We start from the raw sequence: 18949 nt of genomic DNA on the forward strand, positions 1-18949 counted from the left end.
TGTATCTTTTGGAGGGATATCAGTAGTTCTCACACTGAAAGACACACACGTGTGTATGCGTCTAAAAGGTATTTATGCTGTAAACAGAAGTAATATTAAGGAGGTTTGCCTATACACGGATTTCTCTTTATGTGAGGACAAGATTTATTTAACTATTCAAAGCAGACAGGGGGTACCTTTGTCCTCCTCTCCCAAGATATAAAAAATTTCCTTGGCATGCTCTGATAACATAGAAATATGTATGATCGATAGTATTATTTCCACTTAGGACAGGTAACTTCAGAAGTAGCCCTGACTTGTTTTAAAATAGTTTTTGCTCTGTCTTAACTATTTAGCCATTTTTAGAGCTATTCCTAGTGAAGGACTAGTAGCCAGATATCGGAGAGAATACATTTTAAGCCTTATTAGGAGCTAATTTCATATTGGAGAAGAATGGTGGCAGGGAAAAAATGTGAAGCCATGCTTATGAATGAAAACGTGGCAGATCTAATTCCATGGCCTTATAGTTTGACAATTCTCCTTATCCCACTCTAAAGGAAAAAGCAAACCCAAACAGTCAAACATTAGTCTGATCCTGTGTAACTTCTATTGTGAACAAGGACTGCAAGACTGAGCACTAAAAAAGCAGAAGGCAGGCCTGTGGTCAAGAAAAGGAAATGGAGATTAAACAATCTGTTCTAGGGTCAAAGGTTACTTGTAGATCAGTTACCACTAAGGGCTAAAAAAATCTGCTCAATACCATCTACACTCTACTTCAAAATCACTTCATCGTAATCCTCAATCTTCTCAGCACTAAAAGTTTAGGCTGAACACAGTAAAAAATGTAATGCTTGAACAGTGATGGCCTGTATCAAATTTCACATAGCTTGCAACTTTCACAGAAGTTTTAGTGAGGGCACAGGGTCTGAGAAATTCAAGTTCAAAAGCAAAAGACAAATTCTACAGCACTGAAAAGTGGGGTCAGAAATATGCCCCCCGTTTGCCTTAACTTCAATCCATCTTTGATATATAGAAAATATTTCTTTTGCAGGGAGAGAATTTTTTTAATACATTTCTGTGGACATGAAGCTGGAATTGACAGATTTTTGTAAAAAAGCATTCAGTTATCAAGTACTTTATTAGCAGCAAAAGGCATTTCTAATCTAACAGCCAATCTACCCTAAAATCATTTATGTGGAGTTATTCTGAAAAATAAGGAACTAAGGCTTAAGCTGATTATTCCCAGATTTGTTAAATGCTGCTAAGAATTGTCCAATTTCCTTTGAAGATGTCCTCTCTCTACAAACCACCTTCACTCATAAAAATGCATCAACATATTAAAGCAAAGTCTGCTTGATATTGGTGCAGTAACTAAGACTTCCTAACATCACCAATAACATTGGTATATTAATCTACAAACAGACTCTCTAGGATAAACCTTTCACTCTCCCTTTCTGATTCATGTGATGGTATTAACATTTTGCCCAGGAGGGTCTGTGATGCAACAATATAATGTCACAAAGACATAACTCAAGAGGGTAGGAAAGAAATATCTTAGTGCCCTGAGATGATTTAAAACCCCCACACACTATTACAATTATTTTTCCACTCAACATTAAAGTTTCACACAAACTAGATTTAACATAGTCACCTCCATCTGGTGAGGTTTAACTAAATATTTTCAACAGCATCACATTAATATGAATGTCACTTCTCATGCAGCAAAATAGGCACTGCGCCTCCATTTTCATTTCACTAGTCCCTAAATCCAGGGCAATAGTGAAGACTGCTTCCCAACACCACTCTACAAGTAGTTAAATGACACCTGCAGCATAGAAACGGAAGCTTCTAGAGAAGCTTGGCAATCAGGGCTAATGGAAAAACTAACTCGATTCTCAGGGCTTCTCAAATCTTCTAAAGCACAGCACTCTTCCTCACCTACCTACTTTCTTAAATGTTTACCAGGGTTGTTAGTAGAAATCGACAGTTACGTAGTTGTATTAAGGTCAAACAAGTAACAATCCTTAATTGAATTTGGAAACAAAAGTCCTAAATTTGCAGTGCAAATGTAATTGCAGCCAGCAAACACCTCATTCTTTCTGATTCAATTAGATTTTATTTTGATTCAGGCTTCTGTTAATTACCCATTGTCATTTGAGCTGAAGCTGATGACATAAATGAATTATTCCATAATTTCTATATTTAAAAACTGATTTGGGCTCCATAAATACATTCCCCTCCCAATAACAAGACTATTTTCTATCTTTCATATATAATGCTTAAAAATTGCCATTAGAAAAAAACAACACAGTAGTATGTGAGAGCTGAGGATTTCTCTTCCATACATTTGAGCCAGACACTCAACAGAGGGTTAAAAGGAAACTGTTTCATAAGATCAAATGGTGAGAAGCAGCAGAGGGGAAAAAAAGGCAAGTTACATAAAAGTCCAATTGTACTTACAGTCTCCTTATTGGGAAGTAACTCCTTTCGGATCCTGAAGAAGTTCTTGCCGTACTGTCTCAGCCCTTTAATGAAGCGTTTCTGTGTAAAAGGATAACAAAAACAGTGTCAGCAAAGCAAAAACAAAAAAAACAGCCTTTAATCAGCAAAATAGCAACTGCTCTCATCTTAGGGACTGCTGATAAAATGAGAGAAAAGTGCACACAAGCAACCACCGAAACTATCAAAAAGGGGAAGGCTGTCAAAAGCGTTCTAAAAATTCATATTGACTTAGAATTGGATAACCACAAGCTTTCCATATCTGGAGCTTTAAAAAAAAATAATTCTCTGCCCTTAGTACAAAATGATCCCAGTTAGCAATCATTCAAGGGTTTGATAAGCACAGTCAGCTCCTCTCCATAAAGATAAATCCACAAAACTCAGCAAAATCTATTTACAACTAAGAAGAATCACGCAAGCAAAAAGATGGTTTTCTTAAGTGACCCTTCAACCGGGTGAGGAAAAGGTTAAAAGTGCTTGCACGCACATACACATGCAAGATTCAGGCTACTTTGGTAGAAATAAAGGCAAAAGGCTTCCAAATAAATCCCTTCAAGGGAGAAAAAGATTGCTGTTTGCTTTTTTCCCTCCTCCCTCCCCACTTTTTTTTAAAAAAATAACAGTTTCAGTTCATGTTTGGTTTCAAATCCAAGACAGCAGGAGACTTTTCTTCTTTCACTTTGCAATAATCCATTTGGAGAGGAGAAAGCTCCCCCCTCTCCAGGACGTCTCCTTTGGGGGTGGGTTTTGTTTGCATTTTCTTTGGGTTCAGACACCCCCTAAAAACCACAGAGGAGAGGGGAGGCTGTTGAATCCAGATTGGGGTGGGGTGATCTCGAAGTGAGCAATAAAAGTCCTTTCCTGGCTCTGCAAGGCGCCCTATTGCAAGCCGGAGCCCCGGGGGTGACTTCTTGCTCGAGCTCGTCTCTCGGTGAGCTTGATGCGAGCTCAAATAAAAATTGACCTCCCCCCCCCCCAACCCAACCACCCCAAAGCAGATCGTCTTCTGCACTCCCTCCCTCTGGCCAAGGCAATTCATGCAACGCAAGGCGGAAGGAGAGAGACCTGATTCTGTCTCCGGCAGCCACAGGTAAATAATATTCAGGTGCCATACAGAGACTCTCCGAAGGTGGGAGGCTGCAGCTATTCCAAGCGGAGAGCTCGCTTGTCACTCTGGGGCTCTGACACTACAAAGGGGGAGGGAGGCAGCGGCAGCAGCTTAACATGTGATCCGCTGGGCTGTGCGGCTCGGGGAAAGAGAGCCTCGGGTGCGTTGCAAAAGCCGGCCTGGATCGCCCTGGAACAATCCCAGCACGCTAGGCGAGCGGTGGGCAGCTAGCTAGCTACCCACCCACCACTGTCACCCTCGGGCCACAAGGCCAGCGGGCACTGGGAGCATCGGCACAGGCCGCTTGGATCACATGGGAGGGGTCAGCGCCCCATGCAGGGGGTAAAGTACCCCCCCCCACAAAAGGAGACGGTGCAGTTCTGCTCCTGAAGAGCGCTGTGTAAACGCGAACGCTCGGCTCTGCCCCCAACCGGAGCTGGTCCAATACAAGGCATGACCTCGCCCACCTTGTCTCGCTAATATCTGGGACCCACAAGGCTACAGCAAACACGGCATATAATTTGTTCCTGTCATTAGTAAAGCAAGAGAGTCCGAGGGGAAAATCTGGGAGTGGATTAAGAGCCAAAGCCTTCAGCAAACACTGAAAGCATAACAGAGTGCGTTCGGGGAGGCATTTTGCTCTGCAAATGGGCTTGGTGGTCCAGGAATTACAATTCTTTGCAAAGGCAGTGATTTTTTTTTAAGGGAAGAGGTGAACCAGGGAAATCTCTTACCAATCAGCATTATAGTCTCTGCCAGTGAAATAGGTTTCCCCTTGCTTTGATACATCTCTTTCTGTGGTTTATGATGTTAGTACAGTTTGAGACACTTAGCAGCTTAGTATGGAGCTTGGGGACCTTTCTGTGGCTTCCCCTTCTCTAGATTACCCTCTCTCTCTCTTTGCCCTGGCTCTAAACACTGAGTAACTTCCCAACCAAGGAATAAACTCTACTTCTCCTGTGTTATTTCCCTATGGTTTGCATCATCATTTGTTAAATATATCATGACAAGCTATTTCCCTTGGTCTGCAGCTCTGGGACTTGTGGCTTCCATTCTTCCTCACCCCAAAATAATTTCTAAAATAAATCAGTGTAAAAGGATCACAGCTAAATAATTAGTGACTGAATTGCTAAAGGGGCCTGGCCAAAGCTTCCTGTTTTGTGCGGTAAGACTACAAGCACAATTATTTGGGCACAAAGTTCTGCCTGCAAAAACCTGTGGCTGACACTGAAAATCCAGATCTTAATATAAATACTATGGGAAAAATTAAATTAACCTGCAGAAATTTAACACAATTTCAGTGAACTCTCTCAAGACACTATGGGCCAAACCTTCATGTGGCCACCCACATCAAGAAGCTGGGCTGTGCGCTAGGGATGTTAAACACTAGTCGATTATCCAATAAGCATTTGTTGATGAGATAATATTTTGACTAGTTAACTAGCCCCACTCCCCTTGCTGCCTCTATGAAATACCCAGCTGATACTGGGCTCTGAGGACATTGCCCCAGAAATTTCTGGGGAAATACCATGTGGAGTCGGGGGTCAACTGGGGAGGCCCCAGCTGACCCTGGGCTCCACTGCTGCTCCTTTGAAACATGAGGAGATGGTGTTTTAGGGGCAGCCGCTGCTCAGCTGAGCCCGGAAAAGTACTGTGTGGAACCCAGGTCAACTGAGGAGTCCTCAGCTGACCCCGGGCCCTAGCAGCATAGCATGGAGCCCGGGGTCAGCGAGGGACTGAGTCCCCTCTGATGGGGACTCTTGTACATTTCAAAGCAGGTACCAGAGTGCAGCATGGAGTCAGCAGGATTTCCAGTGGGGGCTCCTGTACATTTCAAAGGAGGAATGCGGACGTGCCTGTCGACTAGTCAATTAACCGCATTTTAACATCCTTACTATGTGCTGGCAGATGTGCAAAAATCCCCCTTATACCATGGTGAGAGTGAGGAACTATCCCACAGAGACTAGTTTAGCCTACTGAAATATACCTCAGTGCCTCTTTTGGGCTCCCATCATAGGTAGAGGGTCCATATAGCCCTGAATATTCTGAGCCCTGCATCTCCACCCCTCTCTTCTGAGTGCTGCTGTGCAGGCGGCCCCTGAGGAATTACCCACACAAATCCCTTGCATCCTTAGCAGCAGAACTACATGAGTTCAATTGTGAGGGAACCCTGCTGTGGTTCGTAGGCAGGAATTATCCATCACTGATTTGCATGTTGAAGCTGGACTCCCATCTAAGAGCTGAATTACTCACACCCATTTTCTTCTTTTAAACAACTGAACCCAAGTCTACAAATGCTGTTGCAGGAGAACAGTAAAAGTGCAAGGAAGAGGAATAATAAAAGCTTGAGCAAGGAATGTTGACTAAGGAAGACACCTGCCTTTACTCATCAGCAGATTTTAGACAAACATCTCCACTATGTACTGAGGACTGGTGCAGTCACTGCAAGTTACTGGTGATCCTGCGAGCCAGGGATTCTCAATCCGTGTCTCTATCAGCACACAGCTACAGCGAATGTGCCATCCTCAGGGCCAGAGCAGCCCCATCCATAGGACAATTCAGGGTGGCTGCCTTAGGTGCCATGCTTTGGGGGGCTCTGGCATGATCACCTCAATAATCCTATGAACAGGTCCCAGAGCAGACTAGAGGATTACTTGGAGTGGGAGGGACCTGGTGCAGGGCTACTTCAATGGTTGGGGTCCTCTGCACTTACGGCAGCAGCAAGTATTGGAGTGACCCAACAGTATGCTCTGCCCCACTGCCCTCTCCCAGCCCACTGTGCTCAGCTTCATCAAGGCAATAGGAAACAGTACCCCAAAGTACCAAGCTGGGAGATAGGGCAGGGCGAGGCAGAGCACAGCAGCCTGCCGGGCTGCTCCAGCTCCCACCACCACAGTGAGTGCAAGAGAAGGGGATGTCCCCTTTTGCCACCCTGCACCAGGCTCCCCTGTAAGCCCCTGGCTCGCGTTGCTCAGGCAAGAGGGCTTTGGCAAGGGGGAGGAGCAGGGATAGAGGTGGGGCTTCAGGAAAGTAGTGAAGTGGGAGCAGGATAGGGGGCGGAGCAGAGTCAGGGCAGGACCTACAGCAGGGGGTGTGCCCTGGATCCCATACCTACAGTACTGCAAGGAGTTGCCCCAGGCTCTGAACACCCCAGTAATAGCCCTGCTCAGGGCCATACAGATAGTATAGCAAGCGGCCCATATAACACACTGTGGACCATTTATGCAGACTACATTAGTAAACAGATTGAGAACCATGGTTCTGAGCACTACTTATGCTGGTGTTTCTCACTGCTTCAGTGTCGGTTAATCGGCCATTTCACACTAAGGATGTTACAAGGCGTTTACTTAAGTAAACAAGTAACCGCTGAAAATTTCAGCAGTTACACGCCAGCGGCAGTGGAGCACACTGGGAGCCAGCTTTTAAGCTCCCTCCCCCCCTGCCAACAGTGCTGTCTCTGATACAAAAGCAGCAGTTCAGGGAAGAGGGGGAGGTGGCTCCTGCCCACCCCCTCCACCACGCTGCTGCCTCTCACACATAGGCAGCAGCAGGGGGGGGAGGAGGTCAGGTGGTCTGGCGCACATGGGGAACTGGGATCTGCATGTAACCGTGAAGGTTAACCATAAGCCCAACCTCACTGGTTAACCATGTACAGTTACACTTTCACATCCATACTTCACCTTTTCAGAGAAGCCATTATCCCCCACACCATGAATAACTCCTCATGTTATATGCTTCTACTGCAGAGAAAGATGGCAGCCATAAGGGCAGAACTATAATACCCAAATGCCAACCCCCTACATCCCGGAATGCACTGCAAGCTACCTATACAACCAGCAGCATAGCACAAAAATCTGGCAAAAGAAGAAGTGGGCGTCCGTGAGAGACACAAAGCACTCCACAACTTGACAAAAAACACTCAGTGTAGCTCTGAGTTGGAAGGGCTTTAATCTTATCACTGTCACCATGTATTGCATTATAGGCACTATGCATTTGTGGCATCATGTAATAGACTGCATGGGAAATTCCAACAAATAATTTCACAGAAATGTTAGTGTGAAGAAAGCAGTTCCAGAGAGTGGCCATTATATAGACATAACTGTTTTCTTTAACAGACCAATCCATCTGTGGAAGAGCAGTGCCAGCACAAAATGTCAGAGCACTCTGTGGTCTGGGGCACAAGGCTGGAAGGTGTGTTCTTCTCAGAGTAATTCCACTGATTCACTGGGAAACACTGGGGAAATGACCTCAGTTTTCTGTCTGTAATATGGAGCCCTTACCTTTGAAGCACTTAGATTAGAAAGTGCAGCCAAACTTCCAAAACAAGTGCTAACTTATCATTTTTCCACCCTCCAAGCTACCTACCATTTCCCTCATGAAACACAACCCTTTCTGCAGAAGGACCATTTGAAATACCTAATTTAGCAAAATCACCACAATACATTTAATAAACAGGAAATGTCAGATGCTAAATTAGAGATAGTGAATAGAGATACCATTGCAAGACTTGGCTTATTATCAAAAGCACTTAATGGTATTTTAGCAATTGTGTTTAATCACCACTTGCAAAAAAAAAAAAAAAACCTGTGGGGAGGGGGGAGAAAGTACATTTTCACTGTGGCATGCAAAGTCTGATGAATTATGTTCTTCATTCACTTTACTTGGGTTTTTTAAAATGATGAATGATATAGGGAGAAGGAGCTTTTTAACTAAGGATTTCTGAGTTGAGAATTGTAAGTTATTTCATAATTCTCTACATTTAAAAAAAATTCCCATTTGCTCTGATTAAATTTTGCAGTAACAATAAAAAGCAATCCCAAATTCTTTCCCATACTGTTCATGACATGCCAAATGTACCTATCAGGAATGTAAGAGCATATCCTCTCTCAACAGCAACAATGGGTTAGACAATATCCAGTTTCCAAAGCTTGAGTCATTTCAATTTCCTTGACATTCTGAAACCCCTGCCAATCACCTGCTTTTAAACATTTCTTGTCTACAGACAGGTATGATCTGAGATGCTTCACCATTCAGTCATTTCAAACACATGAACTGATCTAATGCTTATTCAATGGAAATGACATGGTTAATATAAATACAATTTCAATCTTTAAATCACAACCTGATGCTTTTCTAAAAGACATGACCTCGTTCAACCACAAGTTACTAAACTGAACACAAGGATCAACAGGAGAAATTCTCTTGCCTGGGTTCTTCAAGTGATCAAACTAGGTGGTTCACAATAGTTTTAATATCTATGAATGGGTAGACACTAAATAGCTAAGAAATAACTTTAAACATCAACATTAAATGTCCAACACAAAATGGTAAATTTTAAACTATAGCTTTCCTTCTACAAGCATACCAACATGTAATAAAACTGAAACCATCTTATACTTTTAATAGTTACTTAAAAATCTGGTGAGTATTAAAATTGTGACTAGAATAGGGATGTTAAAATTAGATTAATCAACTAATTGAATAGTTGACGGAATTTCCATCGACTATTCAATTAGTCAATAAGGGCACTTCTGCTTTGAAATGTAGCAAGAGCCTGCCCAGCAGTTGCTACATTTCAAAGATGGAAGTGCTTCACAGTGTTCCACCTTTGAAACGTACAAGAGCCCCAGCAGAGGCTCTTGTGCATTTCTAAGACTGAAATGCTGCATAGAGCCCAAGGCCAGAAGGGGACTTGCTGGCCCCAGGCTCTATGTGGTGATTTGAAATGTACAAGAGCACCAGTGGGGACTCTTGTACATTTCAAAGGTGGAAGGCCGCCACTGCACCCCTGCCCCCCTCCCACGGAGCTGGAGGGAGCCAGCTTTTAAGCTGGCTCCCCCCAGCACTCCTTCATCCCCCCTGCCACTTTCTGATAAAGGCAGCAGGGAGGGGGTGGGGGGAGTGACTAGTCGACTAATTGATTAGTCACATACATCCGTATGCCAGACATTAAAATGACAGCACTGGGGTCCAGCCTGGACTTTGTACAGACTGGAAGAGGAACTATGGTTTTGATGTGCTCAGTGCTGTCATTTCCACATCGATATAAACATGAATCTGTGCAACTGGAAGATATTTCAAGAACAAGAAATGTGTCTCTCACGAGGGGATAATGACTGAGCCTCCGATGCACTAGGAAGTAGGAGGCTGAAGCCTGGAGAAACTCACTTTCATTATAACACAGCGTGGTGCAAAAACTGTGAGGCACAAGACAGATTTATTTTTATTAAAAAACAAATATCTTTGGCAACTAAAAATAGCTCTGTAATTTACCTAAAGCACCTAAAAACAAATGAATGAAACTTCAGACTACTAAGTGTTTCTATTAGAATTTATTTTCCAGATTTTTTTTTTGCCTTCCAGTTGCAGCTTTGTTGGTCAATTTCCATTTCCGCTCCCATCTCTCAATCTCCATCAAGATCTTCCTCCTGCCTCATGCACAATAAGGCTTTGAACATTGTTTAAATGTAACAAGAGCTGAGATTGGGGCAACTTGTTCCACATTCGGTGGTGGCCTGAGTTGCCTATTAAACACCACATCTTGGCTTTGGGGTTTCCATAAACTCGTCTCTAAGTTGTGTCTTTCCTTATTACTTCAATCCACCTTTAAATCAGGAGCAGCACATTCCTTTGGGTTTTTTAATACTGTATTTCAGAGCAATGTTGCGGAAAGGCTGTAGGAAGGGGAAGTAAACCCTAGGGTGGGAGATGTTGTGCCCTGCTGTCAAGGGATATTCAATTTCTGAGCTGTAAAAGCATAGGGGCACCATCCTCTCCTTTAGCCATGGGGTGCTCCAATCCCTGCTCCACCGTAGGCCCCACTACCACTCTACCTCTCCCCCCCCCCATCTGCTGCTGCCACGCCTCTTCCTATGCCCCACTCGGCCTCTTCTACTTCTTTCTGGCCCCCTCCCTAAACACACCCTGTCCACCCTCTTCCTCCTCCCTCCTGGAGCATCCATAGCAAAACAGCTGTTCACCGCATGAAGGAGACATTGGGAGGGAGGGAGAGAAGTTGATCAGTGGGGCTGTTGATGTACAAGAGGCACTGGGGGGGGGAGGAAGAGCGTGGCTGGCAGTTGGTGCTGAGCAGCGTTCCCTATAGGTTGACTGCTTGGACAGTCAGAGCCAGGAGATACAAATGCCACCCAGCTGATTAGCAGAGCGCCCACAGCTGGCATCATATGTTCCTACTGGTGGTGCATATCCACATATGCATCAGTGCACAGAAACACAATGTATTCTGCACATGGATGGAAAAAGTTAGAGGGAATATTGGTGCAGATCATCCCCTAATTTTTTTCTCTGTGTTCCAGCCCCAGAGCGATGTTTGAGTCTATACGTAAGAGGTAAAGCTGGAGGACACTGGACAGTGGAGCATTAATTGTTGATCCCATACTTACACAACAAAGGAAAGAATCTTGATGAGAACTACAAAAGGGGTCTGGAGCGAAGTGATCTAAAACCAGTATTTTTTTTCCATTGAAAAATAAGACAATTTACCTTTTTATTAAATACAGATACTACTTAGTCCTGCCATGAGTGCAAGGGATTAGATGACCGCTCGTGGTTTCTTCCAGTCCTTTGATTTTTTTTGTTTGTTACAGGGTTTTTGACAGAATTCGTATTTGTACAGCACCTTGAAGATGAGTGCAGCAGGAGTGAAATGAGTGCAAAGGATCCTGAGGATAATTATTACTGCAAAGCAGCATTAGGAAATCCTTTGGCTTGACAGTGGAATAGCAACTGTCTATAGACAACACCGATATGTTTTGTGAAATGGTTGCCATGGCTATTGACCAGACAGAACACTGAGGTCTCTCCCCCCCCCCCTTAATTTATTAGGTTCTACCGTATCCTGCTACAATGTGTAAACAGAGGGCTATAAATAACCAAGGAAGCACTAGGAACAAGCATGTTAATGTTTGCATATGTGTTACTTGTAGGTCCCATATTTTATCCCAAGAAACAAATACCATGACAAGATACACAAAGCCATTATGCTCTGACTAACGGAGCTCAGATGGCATGTTTATCAAAGTGATGATAATGCCATTATGATGCTGTAGTTAAGATTATGCATCAGGGTTTCTATTATCATGGGATTATAGTCTGGCAGGGAAAATTTGCTGCTGTATGCTGAAATTCCACACTCTGGGGTTTAACCTAGGATTGAGGCTTTGGTTGGGTTTTTTCTTGTTTGCTCTTTAACTGCCTAAATCCAAATTAGGTTTGGCTGTGCGGGTTCTAAAAACATGCAATACACACACACCTTTAAAAATTGCAAAATAAATACAATCTTATGTCTAATCAATTTTAAAGTTATACATTTTAACCCCTATGATTCAAAAGGTAAGATTCTCATAGAAAACATTCACTCAAAGATGCCTATTGATCCCATTCTGAAGTGATTTTTTCATGCACTTTCACCCCCACGACTTAGAAAATGACCAAATCTTGAGTGGTGTTTACATTGATGGAGGATTTCCTTCAGAAATGTATGTGCTTATTATAAAAAATGCCCCAAAATATGTTTCCCATTCTGTAACTGAAAGAATGGATACAATGTTTTTTCCTCAGACTTCAAGGAATATTTGAATCTCTTGACTGACTATCAGCATGCACAGAATGCTTCTGCCTGTGAAAATGTGGGTTATAAGAGACATTCCAGTGCGGCAGTTTTTGCTATCACAAATGCTATAATAAAATTACAGTCTGTTTAAGAGGCCTACGATTTTCCAAGCCTTCGCCAACTGAAGTTGTCATTTTACACATTAAATATGCTCCAATAGGCTTTACAATAATATGCAGTAGAAAGTTTTACATAATTCAAATAGTTAACAGCATGAAATAAAATTCACAAATGAAAGCCACCTTAATTCTAAAGTTTTGCAGGATAAAAAGTTGTACCAGTTGCTTTGCCTAGTTTGAAAAATAAATGAAACTTATTTGCATCTGCAAAAACTAGTTACTGTGCAAAACACATTTCAGCCCAGCCCAAAACAATAACTATTTTTTTTGCATGCAGACATCGTATGTATACGTTGGCTGAATTTCAGTACAGAGAGTACATTTTATTAAAAACTTGGCTGTATTTTTACATAAATTATACTTAATGTGTATATGGTAAAAATAAAGATGTTTGCTCTATAACAAAATGGAATCCAATATACGCTACAAATAGAGGTACTCCAGGCAGTGTTTCCTTAGAGGGCTACTTATGGTTTCTTGCTACATCTAAAGAGGTCAGATATCTTACACTGAAGATCCTAGCTTTGTGTTTTCAAGTACATAATATTTTTCACCCAATGAAATTTTATTGCAATAGGAAATTGACTGTATCTTCTCTAGCACTTTTCATTTTGAAGGGCTGCAATTCTCTTTATAAACATAGGGCCAAATTCTACTCAAGTGAGAAGTCCCATTAAAGACACTAGAGGGCTGCACCCCCTGCTTACTACATTTGCCAACCTCCCTCTCTCTCTGGGGTTAGGTGTCTGGCCAGAGGGAGGCAGCAGGAGCAGGCTGGAGGCAGGGTGTCTAGCCAGTGGGAAGGGGGCAGGAGTGGGCTGGAGGTATGGGGTTTCAGTGAAAGGGGTGAGGGGGCTGGCATGTGAGGTCGGGCTCGGATGGCAAAGGGGACCCAATGTGGCCCGGGGCAAGAAGCTGTCATGAACAGGAGTGCTGACTAGCACCAGGTGACTAAGGAATCAACTCGCAAAGGTGCTGGCCAGGGGCTGGGAGAACCAATCAAGATAGAGAATTGAAATTTGAATTTGATATAGGTTCCCTGTTTGTTTTCTTTGTGTGGGAGAGAGAAACCAGGAGTTGAGACACACAATGATTTAAACCCAGACAGGAATACCATGCCCCACAGACTTGGGCATGGGAGTGGACTGAACAGAGAGAAAATCAGAAGTAACAGGGAAATATGAATTGAGTCACGTGCAGGGTAATTCTTTATTTTGTGGTTTGGTTTAAACTGCTCCGAGAGATTCCCTGCCTCCCCATCCCGTTTACTACCATCTAAGCATTATGCTGAGATGTTTCTCTGTTTTTCAATTTGCTCTGTAACATCTAGCAACCAAGTCTGCTTTATCAAGTTTAACTTTTGTCTTAATAAAAATCACTTTTTTAAAAGTGAATATTTGATTCCTGTGTACTGGAAGGTCTGTGTGTATCTGCACGCCTCTGACTGAGGGGTCAGCTACCAGAGACTTCAGCTTGTTTTTTTTTTCTTTTTCAAGCTCTTTTGGGGCAAAAAAACTTGGGGTACCCCTGGGGGTGATTTCAAGTGTTAACCTTTGTTTTTTTAGGAATCAAAAAAGCACTTGATGGTGGCAGTAAATTCCCCAAAATCTGTGTATGGTGAATCATGGGGAAGTTTTGATAACTAGTGCCTGTAGAGGCAAAGGGATTCTCCCCCCCCCCCCCTTGGGCTCTTTGCGAGCCCCCATCTTCTGCACTCTGAGTGCCAGAGTGGGGAAGAGCCCTGACAGGGTGTGGGTCAGGCATGGAGAAGACCCAGTCCCAGCAGCTCCTCCCTGGTGGTACATCCCCCTGGAGTGTTAAGCGGGAGCCAGAGCAGCTCATGCCTGGAAGGGACAGCACTGAGGCTGGCCACAGCAAACAGCTGAGGGTGGAGGTGGGCACAAGGATGTAGATGACATGTTGTCACACTGTTGTCCTGCAGGAAAATGTGTATCATTCATTATATATATATATATATATATATATATATATATATATATATATATATAGAGGGGGGAGAGAGAGAGAATAGATCTCGAGTGAGCGCGTGGATGTGGTTCTCAAATACACATCCAGTCTATACATAAAATCAACTACCACAGAAAAACAGCACATCTGTTTAACCCTAAGGCTCTCAAGGCAAGAAGCTAACTGCCTCGTTATTTTGGAGCCACTAAGGCAGGGGTGGGCAATAATTTTTGACCAGGGGCCACTTCAGAAATTTTTGAAGTGGCCTCAGGCCAAGGGGCGGGGCCTCAGTTGGAAGGGGCAGAGCCAGGACACTTCCATGCTTCCCCACCCACCCACAGACACTGTTTTGAACAGCTGGGGGTTCCCTCTAGGTACCCATGCCCCTGGCTGTGGGAGGAGGCTTCGCATACTCCCCTCTGCTGCTCTCAAGTTAATCAGGGCCTGGGGAGGGGAAACATGTGAAGTCTCTCGCTCCCCTCCACTCCCAGGCCAATAAAAACTTGGGGGCGGGGGAGAGCACGAAGGTCTCCTCCCGCCCTGCCCTGTCCCTGAAAGGAGCGCATGGCACTTCTAAGCACCATATGCTCCCTGCAGGACAGGAGCAGGGAGGGAGAAAGCTTTGTGCACTCGCTATCACCCCCAAACTTCGGCCTGGGGGCAGAAGGAGCGCAAAGTTTCCAGATGGTTTAACCAAAAATACCAAACACTCCGCCACCCCCCAAAAGAAAACCCACCACAGAAAAAACTCTGTTGAGGGGGAAAAAAAAGGGGGGGGGAGACCAAAGTTGTGGAGCCATTAAAAAAAACACACAGCATGGCCCCTTTAAGAAATGCAGCCGTCCACCATCTTGTCTTCTTGCTCTGGGCCAGACAGCTCCTCTGCAGTACAGGTAAGCACCCAGGATTTTCGCCTCCTGGCCGGGGGAAAAAAAATACCGGACATTTTAGGTTTCCGGTATTTTCTGATTTTTTTTTAAACCAGACAGAAGGCGAAAATACTGGACTGTCTGGATCAATACCAGACACCTGGCAACCCTACTCTCACTCCCTGCCCTCGGGTGTGAGGGGCTTAGAGTCAACCCTTGCAGTTGACTCAGCGCTGCATGGTCCCCAACCCTAGACTCTGGGCCTGGGAGCGGCATGGCCTCCGTGGGCAGATCAACCTGCTTGGTGGGCTGGATCCGGCTCGAGGAGGCCCTTTTGCCCACCCCTGCACTAAGGGCAGTGAACTAGCTAGCGTCTGTGGGAACTGAAAGGCAAGGTCTCCAGGGAACATCTCTTTGCACAAAGTCTTGACTAGGTATGTAAAATCCCGTTTAAAATGTTAACCGGTTAACTTTCCTGTCATATTGTGCCATTGGTGGGAGGGGCCAATGGAGCAGCCCCCTACCTGTGGTGCATTGGGCCTGGCCAGAATGGAGCAACCCCTTGCCCTCGCCGGTTAACCAGTTATCCCAGCAAGCATACCAGAAAGGTGGTTAACCCTTTACATTCCTAGTCTTGACTAGCTCTGCCAGACCTCACACTTCCATTCCCCAGGGAGCCCTATTGCTCAGAGCCCAGGAAACAGCAGGGGGTGAGAGCTTCAGAGCAACAGCAGCTGGGGGCAGAGGCTTCCTGGCAGGGAGCCCAGTGCAGCTGTATGATGCAGAAGCAGATGGAGAAAGACTCTGCTCAGTGAAGGAGACAGAGGTTGAGAATACCCAACTTTCTGAGTGGGAGTAGGGAAAATTCACTTTGAAGATGGGATGGAACTATGCAGGTGATGAGAGAGGTCTTCAAATGATGGTGGAGCCCAGGGTTTCAGCATATAAAATCCATGTAGCACAAAAGTTTAGGACAGGAAATGAATACCCCATGTTCTTATGTTCACATCCCAATTGAAACTCACATGGAACTCAAGTTCAGTGCTTCAGGACAAAAAATACCGGTCAAGAAAAATCCACGTTCAAGCCTCTGCAGTGCCCATATAATATGCCCCAGTGCAGGGAGGACAGGATATGTTTCAACCTCATCTGAACTTCCTTTGTTTTATTGTTTCCTGTTACAACCATCTCTAAGTTTAATGTTTTTACATTTAATTTTGAGGTGGCCACCATTAGATACTTGCCCTCCTGTCTGTTGTATCAACCCCTAGCAAGCTTACAAAAATCCTGAGCAAGAAAACTGATTAGAAAAAGAACTTCCTAACCCTCTGAGTAAACTTGTGCTCTATTCCTCAGGGGATGGCCCTGGAGCACATAGACCTGCAGTTTTCAGCAGTGGCAGTACATCTTTGGAGAAATGTCTGCCCTCCTCTGTACCCATTCCACTGCACTTGCCACCTTCTCTTTCCATAAATGTGTCTGAAGTTTATCAGCCCTATTTCCTGCCTACACTACAAATACAAATGTCAACCCACTATTCCCACCAACTGGAACTTTCCTCTACTGAAGAGACTGTTCTGAGCCCAAAGGCATGGCTTAGAAGAGCTTTATTTCTCTTTCCTGATGTAATTTTGACACAGACTCAACAGGTCTATGAAAGTTGAGATGTGAATTTAATGGGGCTTTTCCACTAGATCTCAAATAACTGGCTAAAAAAGTCCACCGCTCTATTACATGTCTTTGTTATCAAAGACCTTTTTCTTACTTAGGCTCTGTGTTTGGATCAGTGGTTCTCAACCAGCCACATGAGTATGGGGGCGGGGGGGGGGGGGGGGGGCAGAACAGGACGGGACACAGAGATCTAGGGGAAATTCTCCTAAACAGTAAGAGCCAGGACCATCAAATGTAGCTTCCTCTTATCCTAACTTAAAGCAAAGTCAGGGCCTGGCTGTGCCAGGAAAATAGGCGGTGCCTGGAATGGGATTGTTTTCCATAACATGGAAAGGGAGAGGGCTGTTTGGAGGGACACTATACTGCAGAGTGACCACTGGGGGCAGCTGCACCACCAAGACAGTGACCGGCTGGGGCCGGGACTTGCCATCTTGCCAACCACTGGACCAGGTAAGTGTCTCCCTCCCCCACTCCCCGCGCTCCAAGCCCCTCCTCCCGGCCCTTCGCCACAGTGCCTGGAGAGTGGGGGAGAGAAGCTTCCCATCAGATGGGGAGAAATCCCTTCCATTCCCCACAGAGGAGCATAGCAGGGAATGCTGGTGGGGCCAGCCTAAACGCCTCTCCATCACCAGCTGGCCCCCTGTGGAAAAGTCAGCAGGTGGGATGTGAACCCCCCTACCTCTGGCTGACCCTAGGACAAGCCTATAAGCAAGGTGCACTGCTCCTTCCATCCCACAGACAAGCTGGCAACCAGGGTGCCCCCCCTGCTGCTTCGGGCCATTCCCAGAGAGAAGCCAGTGGCCACCCTCACTCCCTGCCCTGAGCCCACTCCCCCTCCTGAGCTTTCCCTCCTCTTAATCCCTGCCCCTTGAGCCCTGCATCTCCCACTGCCTGCTCTGAACCCTTCCTCAATCTCCAACCCTCACTCGTGCACCCACCATGCCCAGTCCTGAGCCCCTCTTCAACCTCCTATCCTGACTCCTGCACCTCTCACGTCCCCTGTCTCCTACCTTGCACTCCTCACATTGCCAACCTCTGGCTTGCAGGATCCAGGCAATGCTGGCTATGTTTTCTAGTACTACATAAAAGCAGTAGCAAAGTCTGTACAAACTAAAATTTCATTCACGACTTGTTTGTACTGCTCTATATACTACTATACAGTGAAATGTAAGTACACTATTTATATTGGGACTGATTTATTTCATCTGGTAAAAATGAAAAATTATACAATTTTTCAGGAATAGTGTGCTGTGTCACTTGCATATCTTTGTGTCTGATTTTGTAACCTAGTGGTTTTTAAGTGAAGTGAAACTTGGGAGGATACAAAAGACAAATCAGATTCCTGAAAGACGTACAATAGTCTGGAAAGATGAAGAACCACTCGTTTAGATGACATAAGAACATCAGAACGGTCATACTGGTCAGATCAAAAGTCCACCGAACCCAGTATCCTATCCTCCAACAGTGGCCAATGCCCAGAGGGAATGAACAGAACAGTGAATCTTTCAAGTGATCCATCCCCTGATGCCCATTGTGACAGAGGCTAGGGGCACTTTCCCTGCCCATCCTGGCTAATAGCCATTGATGGATCTATCCTCCATGAATTTGTCTCACTCTTTTTTGAGTCCTGTTATCACCTTGACCTTCACAACATCCACTGGCAAGGAGTTCCACAGGTTGACTGTATGTTGAGAGAGAAATACTTCCTTTGTTTGATTTAAAGCTGCTACCTATTAATTTCATTTGGTGACCCCTAGTTCTTGTGTTATGGGAACAAGTAAATAACTATTCTTTATTCCCTTTCTCCACATAGACCTCTATCATATTCCCCTCTTAGTCGTCTCTTTATCCATGCTGAAAAGTCCTAGTCTTAATCTCTCGTCTGGCAGCCATTCCGTCCCCCTAATAATTTCTGTTGCCTTTTTCTGAACTTTTTCCAATTTTTTTTGAGATGAGACGACCACATCTTCACGCAGTATTCAAGATGTGGGTCACTACACAAAAGTTCTTTCATTATTTCTGGTCTTCAAAAGGTACTGCCACAGAGTGACAAGAAGAAAATATGCTTCTGTGTTTTTTTGCAAGTAAAACCAGCACCGGCTAG

The 18949-nt window shown here is 44.6% G+C and overlaps 1 protein-coding gene across 7 annotated transcripts in view; it reads right to left on the reverse strand.

The window, feature by feature from the left end:
- The window catches only part of RERE (arginine-glutamic acid dipeptide repeats), a 473712-nt gene that overhangs the window by 92282 nt on the left and 362481 nt on the right, over positions 1-18949 (reverse strand). For all 7 annotated transcript variants that reach the window (XM_075906794.2, XM_075906795.2, XM_075906799.2 and 4 more), the window contains one exon: positions 2440-2520. In XM_075906794.2, the coding sequence (XP_075762909.2) occupies positions 2440-2520 (81 nt within the window). The remainder of the gene's footprint in view (positions 1-2439; positions 2521-18949) is intronic.

The sequence above is a fragment of the Pelodiscus sinensis genome, chromosome 24, assembly GCF_052426305.1.
Source record: "Pelodiscus sinensis isolate ZL-2025 chromosome 24, ASM5242630v1, whole genome shotgun sequence".
Classification (NCBI taxonomy): domain Eukaryota; kingdom Metazoa; phylum Chordata; order Testudines; family Trionychidae; genus Pelodiscus; species Pelodiscus sinensis.